Here is a 7897-nt window from a genome sequence, read left to right on the forward strand (position 1 = left end):
TTCGAAATGTTATTGATTTTTTTCAGCAATCTTATAGTTATGTTAGATATTTAATTGGTTGCACAGTTGCAGAATTTATCAGATAAAACTGATTTTCTTGGTATTTGGAGTTACTGCTTAACTAAATAATCTTTTAAATCACATATATAAATACATATACTTACGTAGGGGCCAGGGAACCATAACAGGGAAAAAAAAAAAAACGATTATCAGTATATAAAATAGGCCAATATGGTTTACATTATCAAAAAGCGGGAGGGTCATGGCCCATCTTAACCCTCTCAAATAGACAAATATCCTCTCAACTCTTTTATACATTTTTTTTAAATGTTAACCTTCAAAATCCTTCTAGATTTCAAATACGCCTTTCCTTCTAGATTTCAAATACGTCTTTCCTTTTCGTGGTTGTTGCTGATATACTACGCGTCCCTACAACCATTCCCTATAAATACAAATCAAAACACCATTAATTAACCTTCAAAATCCTTCTTGATATTCATTTGAGATTTCACTTTCCAAGAATTTCAAGGACAAAAAAATGTCAGGTTTAAATATCAATTTGGTGGTGATTATGGCGCTCATGCTTGCATCTGTGCAGTTTCATGGCACGGCGGCTCAAACTACCCATGTGGTCGGTAACGCCTTGGGCTGGAATATTCCTCCCAACGGACCTTCTGCTTACACCACCTGGGCATCAACTCAGACCTTCAGAGTCGGCGATGTTCTTCTCTTTAACTTCATCACCGGATTCCATAACGTTGCTGAAGTACCGCAGGCGGCGTACGGCCTATGCACCACCGCCAACCCCATCTCCATCTCCACTACCGGCCCCGCTAGAGTCACCTTGAACGCACCTGGTACACACTATTACATCTGCACCGTTGGAACTCATTGCCAAATTGGTCAGAAACTCAACATCAACGTCTCCGCTACGTCTGCCACCCCTTCACCAACAGCAACACCCGCCACTCCCGCACCGGTTTCTCCACCCACACATAGCACCAGTCTACAACAGCCATCACCCAGTTTTGCTCCATCTTTCACGGCCGTCGCACCCTTCAGTTTCTTGGCGATAGCTTTAGCTTTATTTTATTAGATCTAGTGTTTACTTACGATGAGATAAGTGTACGTAATTCGTTTTTGTTTGGATTTTCTCTTTTTTTATTCTATTCATATTTCATGTACTTAAAGAGATTAATATTTCCTTAATACTGAAAATATGAGTATTTCCATTATATTTCGTCTTTTTTTGAAAAAAAACATGGGACTCTACAACTAGGGAATCAATATTACTAGGTCATACTTCAATCTGTGACAATTGTGATAAATTTTACCAGTACGGAATCAATATTACTAGCTCATACCTGGATATGTGACAATTATGATACATTTTAAAAAATGGGAGCTCGACTTTTTTTTATTAAATTAAAAGATATGGTGATAACATGGCCGTTCGAGACCTTATAAGAGAAATTAACCTACAAAATAGATCGTGCAAAACTTTATCCATATTTATATTCAATAATATAAGACGATACATGTATTTAATACATTTGTTGATAACACTGAGACGTTTGCGAGTAATGTATATATTTTTAACAGATTATCTCATGAAAATATCAATAATGAAAATAATTCATAACAATGTTGAATTATAAAAACTAACTGTTACATGAATAAACGGATCACAATATTAGACCAACTACCTAACAACATATTTTTTCTAAAAATATAGTAAAATTATATACGTCTGTATTAGATAATAAACTTCTAAGTTGTTGTAAGAGTGTGGCTTTCTTTTGCAACAAATGATGGATTAAACATTAACGTGGCTTTCTCAACAACTATAATTTAAAATAACGTTATTAAAGACTTTTAATTTTTTTTCTAGCTAATTGGTATAATAAAAATTACATGGACAAAGCGGGTAAACGGTTCACAACATTTCAATGCATAACTTTTGGAGTCTATTGAGAAGTTCCATAACATTTGACGTGAAGAACCAAAAGTATCAAATTCTAAAGTTATAAACGTTTTTTTATTTTCCAAGCAATGTTCATGTGTTATAATTATATACTTAGAATATATATATATATATATATATATATATATATATATATATATATATATATATATATATATAGAGAGAGAGAGAGAGAGAGGTTCTTTTAAGAACTTAAAAATATGTGAGAGCTCAAGAACTCCTAATCCGTTAACCATTTTTCAAAAACAAAACGACCATTAGACTCTTAGCATTGTGTCTAAGAGAGATCTGTGCTCCAAAAAAAGATTTGACAAACACATCTAAATGTTCATACATACACATTTATGTTTTCTATGTATTTTATTTTATTACTTTTTTTATGTTTTCAGGTTGCGATTATCTTAAACGTTGGTATTATAATCTCATTGTTGTGTTGGTATTGAAAATTGTTGAAAAGTATTATATATATATATATATATATATATATATATATATACACATACATACATACATACACACACATTCAAATGTGCATACATGCACATTAAAAAAAAAATCATCAATTCTTTTTTCTCAAGCTTAGGTATGGCATAGACATAGCATTTGAAGACTAACGATGGTCTTCGTTTTGAAAAATAATGAACATATTAAAAGTTCTCAGCTTCTCGTATGTATATATATATATATATATATATATATATATATATATATATATATATATATATATATATATATATATATAGAGAGAGAGAGAGTTAGGTTCAGGTATTTAAACTAATTATTGTGTTATTGTATGCATAAATATGGGCCAATCAAAATTAAATAAAAAATTAAATAATTAATTAAATAAATAAGGGTAATAAAGTAATTTTATAAATAACTTCCACAAATACTTCCTATAATTATGCTAGTTATTTTGACTTTGACCTAATTTCTTCTCATTCTTATATACACGGTTGTTCACTATCAAAAACCCTATTCCAGCATAAAAAAACTTCCATCGACGACCACCCCCTCGATTTACAACAACGCCTCACCACTTCCACCGATCCCCATCAATAATTGAAATCGGTTTCTGAATCTGAATGTACCCATTCCTCTTCAACCGCTCATTAGATCGAGCTAAGGGATCTGTCAATCGATGGGGACAATCGACGAGATCTTCGTCGACAAATAAGTAGAAGCAGCTCGCGAGGTAAGATGGCATCAATCTTCAATGATCTGCCCTAGGCCTTCTTGATCTCATCTCTAGCAACCACAGATTAAGGAGGGTGAAGTAGTTGCGGTCGATGGAAGTTCCGGCGGTGGCTTGAGATTATGAACGAGGGTAGGAATCGATCTTTGGCGAGCCCCTCCTTATTACATTGTTCGTCATCGGCGGTCCAATCAAGGGGAAGAAGAATGGATCGAAGGTAGATCGGAGAGCAGGTGGGGGATCAAAAGGGGGATGCCGCCTCCGATGTTTGCTCCGGGGAAACACCCACTTCAGTGGTGGACTCCCGGCTTTGTGGTCGATGGGAACAGCAGAGAAGGAAGAAAACGAGGGGAAAAGAAGCAACGAAGCTGCGGTGGCCTTCTGTAGGTGCAGATGGGAGTTGTAGGGCGGCAGTGGGTCGTCTAGGGTGGTGGCAGTCGGCATTTCCGTCTGTTTTTTTTAGGTTTGTTTCTGTCTTTTTTTTTTTTTTTTTTTTGCTTGTTTTAGACAGAAATAAATAGAGGGAAAAGATTTGGGTTTGTTGTTTTTACAAGGAAGAGAACATGAATTCCAATTCTGTTGGAATGGAATCATGAATTCCAATTCTGTTGGAATCTAAACTACAATTTGGTTTTGTTTTGACAGAAGTTGATGCTTGAAGAACGGACCGCAAATTTCAAAGGGATTCTAAGCATTCTCAGAGAATATTATTCTTACATGATTTGATTAATGACAGTTATTTTCGTTAAATGTCTAATTTCATTGATGATCAAGGAAAGAGCTATTATTCTGATAGAATAATCTACAATAGAATGATAGGAGTATATGTATTAATATATTCTGCCAGAATATTCAAGAAGAAAGATATACATATTTTTATTTGTTATTAGTGAGTATTTCATTGTCATAGAATATTATATAAAGTTTTTACTTTTTTAAGAATGTAATAAAAAATTTGAATTTGTATCAAAAAATGTGTTATTAGTCGGTGTTGGCATTCTCATAGAATATCATTCTAATAGAAATATGTATCCTGAAATTCGTAGAGAATATGATTCTTACAGAATAAAATCGGGTTTACTTATGAAAATTACGTTATAATTAAAATTAAAGTAATTAAAAAATTTAGAATTTTAAAATCAAGAGAGTTAATGTAACGTCCCAATTTTCAAGACTAAAAATTTCATTTATAAAACATTGCTTAAAACACATTTATCAATCCATAACAAAATCAGAGTATTAATTCCAAAACATATTTTCATTATCAGAGTAAAATATTCCCAGGCTGTCTAATCTCTGGTGTGTGCCATGCGATCACCCCGAGCTCTTCCCTCCGCTACCGGAAGTACCTAAAACCAAAACTGAAAACTGTAAGCACGAAGCTTAGTGAGTTCCCCAACCTACCACATACCCTGCATAATCACATACTGCAAATACTGGGCCACACCCGCTACTTCGGGCCTCGCCCGCTACCTCGGGCCTCGCCCGCTACAACAGGCCCCGCCTGCTCCAGGCCCCGCCTGGCTTCGAGCCCCGCTCGGATACATATCTGTTTCTCTTAGGCCCCGCCTGTCTCTGGGCCCCGCCCGCTAACATATACTAACACATGAACATATCACAACACATAACTGAACATATACTACTGAATCCTATTGTAAGGCCTCGCCTATCTAGGCCCTCGCCCTTGCCCTGCTACTGATGAGTCGTGGAACCCCGTCCACACTCCTTCTGATGGTGAGATACGGGCCTAGCCCACACTCACTCTTTTCCTAACTTGGGCCTCGCCCCTGCTCTGCTACTAATGAGATATGGAACCCCGTCCACACTCTGCTGTTGGTGAGATACGGGACCTCGCCCGTACTCACCTCCCTACCAGGCTCATACAAGTATCACACAGACAACAAGTATACTCTATCATGCAAACCATTCCTGGGCACCCGCCCGCTATCAATGGACCTTGGTCCCAAATATCATACTAGCAAACAGTGCCTAGGGCTAACCCCCGAGTCTTCCTACTCATAACTACATGGGCCGGCATTGTGGCCGTAGACCCATCCACACAAAGGGAAACTCACCTCAACTGCTGAAGCTGTTGATAACCCCCTGGCTGCTATCTGTCAACTCTCTCTGAACCGCTGCTCCACTAGCTCCCCGAGCTATCAATATCAATATCACACTTAGTCTAACTGCCTTCCGAAAGTCAACTAAGTCTACTCTTGTCAAAGTCAAAGTCCTAGTCAAAGTCAACCTTCCAGGTCAACCCTACTCGTCGAGTCTGCCTACTGACTTGCCGAGTTCATACGCTCAGAATCCTTTCATTCGCGACTCGACTCGCCGAGTCAGCCCCTGACTCGCCGAGTCTACCGATTTCCGAGTCCTGTCCTGCCCAACTCACTGAGTCCCCACTCAACTCACTGATCCGAGTCTTAACTCGAAGGGTTTGGGGTTTCGCGACTTGACTCGCCGAGTCCAAGGCCATCTTCAACAGACTCGCCGAGTTGTTCTTCCAACTCGTCGAGTTCCTGCCTATCTTCATCCAACTCGCCGAGTCCACCCATGTGACTCGCCGAGTCGCTCCTGTTCTTAATCCATTCAGTGGCTTTTCGAGCCATGCAGGGGCTCCCAATCATAGATCCATACTCCCAAAGTCCATCCCTCACGTAAAGGTGCAAACTTTACGTGTAGCTAAGGAGATCTAGGCCCAAAACACTCCAAACTCGGGTTTAAGACAACCATGCATCACCTACACCCCCAAGACTGATACTTTATGACTCTCTAGGCCAGAATACACTTAGATCTGAAGTAGCAACTTCAGATTTGGGCTCCAACTCGAAATGGTTCAAGGACATGGCATAAAAGCCCCAAATCTCATAACAAAGGGAAAACTAGATGAAGAAGGGTGAGAATAACGACTTGATACCTTCAATAACTCTGAAAGGTGACCCAAACTCTGGATCTAAATCCAATCCTTGAAGCCCCAAAGATTCCTTCCTTCATTCTCCTTCAAATCACCCAAAAATGGCAAAAGACTTGAATATGCAACAATGGAGGCTGAGGGTTTTAGTTTCTGGATGAGAGAGGCTCCAAGGAACCCTAATGGAGAGAATAAGACGCTTAAATAGTGCACAAAGTCCCGGATTTAGGGTTTTCCAACCCAGACCTGACTCGCCGAGTCGGTCCCTCCGACTCGCCGAGTCGGTCACTTAAACCCCGACACGGGTCCCGCTCCAACTCGTCGAGTTCACCCATGGACTCGACGAGTTGACACTTTGACTTAGGGTTTTCTTTCCTTTCTTGGCCTTTCTGATTTTGGGTGTTACAACTCTCCCCCACTTAAACTCAACTTCGTCCTCGAAGTTCGCTATGGCCAACTGATCTATGATCTGCCTCCAACACTCTGTCTGGGAAACCTAACACCCGCTGGCTACCTCTGCTGGCCTTTCGCCTGAACATTCTGACTATCATTAACCTTGCGGATAATATTCTCGGGTCCAACCTCACCCTGACCATCCTGTGAATACAACTTACTCAACTGGCAATCCTTTTGGTACTTCCCGAGTACCTACGCTGAACCTCTCGGGGTTTACTTCTCCTTATCGCTACTACCACTTACTGGCATTATGTTGCCCCTCATCCGCCTACCGGATGCGCTGAGACCACCCTGGTCCAACTAACCTGCCAATATCTTGGTTGATCGGACCCCCACCGGTTACTACACCCCAACGCAATCTCCTAGTCGCTCCCAGCGACTTCTGAATATACATCGACTATCTATAACTGTTCTATCTATTCTTCCACCATGGCACTACAGTCCTGGGGTCCTTGATCCCCTATCTTGACACTACGGTCCCTACCCGGTCTCACCTGCGCTGCTATAAACTCACGGGCCTAGCCCACAGGTCTCACCCGTCTATAACCTCAAGTGGTCTATTCCTCTAATCTCACTTGCCTAACGACTCTCGCACGGGCCTCACCCACGGGTCTCACCCAACCATATCGCTGAGCAACCCTGCTCCTAGGTCTCACCTATACTGCTCCCAGCATACGGGCCTCGCCCACGGGTCTCACCCAGCTACATCCTGGAGCGGCCTCTCCCAAGGTATCACCTCTCTAGGGCTATGCAGGCTAGCTCCATACTACTCTCAGCAACTACCCATTCCTGATCTCTACCGTGATCACTAGGAGGTAAGGGTCTCGCCCAAACTCCGCTAACTGGAAGATACGGGCCTCCGCCCGATCTCTGCTACTAAGCTGCTAGGGAAAGCTACGGCTTACCCGTAGTCTTACAACGCCTTCCTTGCTAACTGGCCGCTAGTGAATGCTACGGCTATCCCCGTAGTCTTACAACACTTTCCATACTACTGGCTGCTAGTGAATGCTACGGCTATCCCCGTAGTCTTACAACACTTTCCATACTACTGGCTGCTGCTGAAAAATATTGCGACTCTCCTGCCGCTCTACCATGCTCTGCATGTCGTCTCTGCCACTGACTACTAACACGGAAGCATCTCTCGCTAACCGTTCTCAAGATTCTCATTCCGACTCACTAGAGTGCTATAGGTGGTCCTCCAACCTGGATTCTCAACCAGCTGCCAACCATCTCGATTACCTGAACTAACTGTTGGGAAGTTCCTTAAACTCCCAATCCTGAACTCCTCAATCCATCAATCGCTGTACTACTTTCTTTTCTTCTCAGTGGTCGTGTACTCATTCTGGAT

At 40.9% G+C, this 7897-nt stretch overlaps 1 protein-coding gene across 1 annotated transcript; it reads left to right on the top strand.

Annotated features, from left to right (window-relative positions):
* The first annotated feature begins 538 nt into the window (after window positions 1–538).
* Window positions 539–1190, top strand: LOC145121705 (umecyanin-like). The gene has a single exon (XM_079057412.1). The coding sequence runs from the start codon at window positions 539–541 to the stop codon at window positions 1094–1096; it is 558 nt and encodes a 185-aa protein (XP_078913538.1). The 3' UTR covers window positions 1097–1190.
* Window positions 1191–7897: the final 6707 nt, after the last annotated feature.

This window comes from Lactuca virosa, chromosome 6, assembly GCF_052849685.1.
Source record: "Lactuca virosa cultivar CGN04683 chromosome 6, Lactuca_virosa_CGN04683_v6, whole genome shotgun sequence".
NCBI classification, from domain to species: domain Eukaryota; kingdom Viridiplantae; phylum Streptophyta; class Magnoliopsida; order Asterales; family Asteraceae; genus Lactuca; species Lactuca virosa.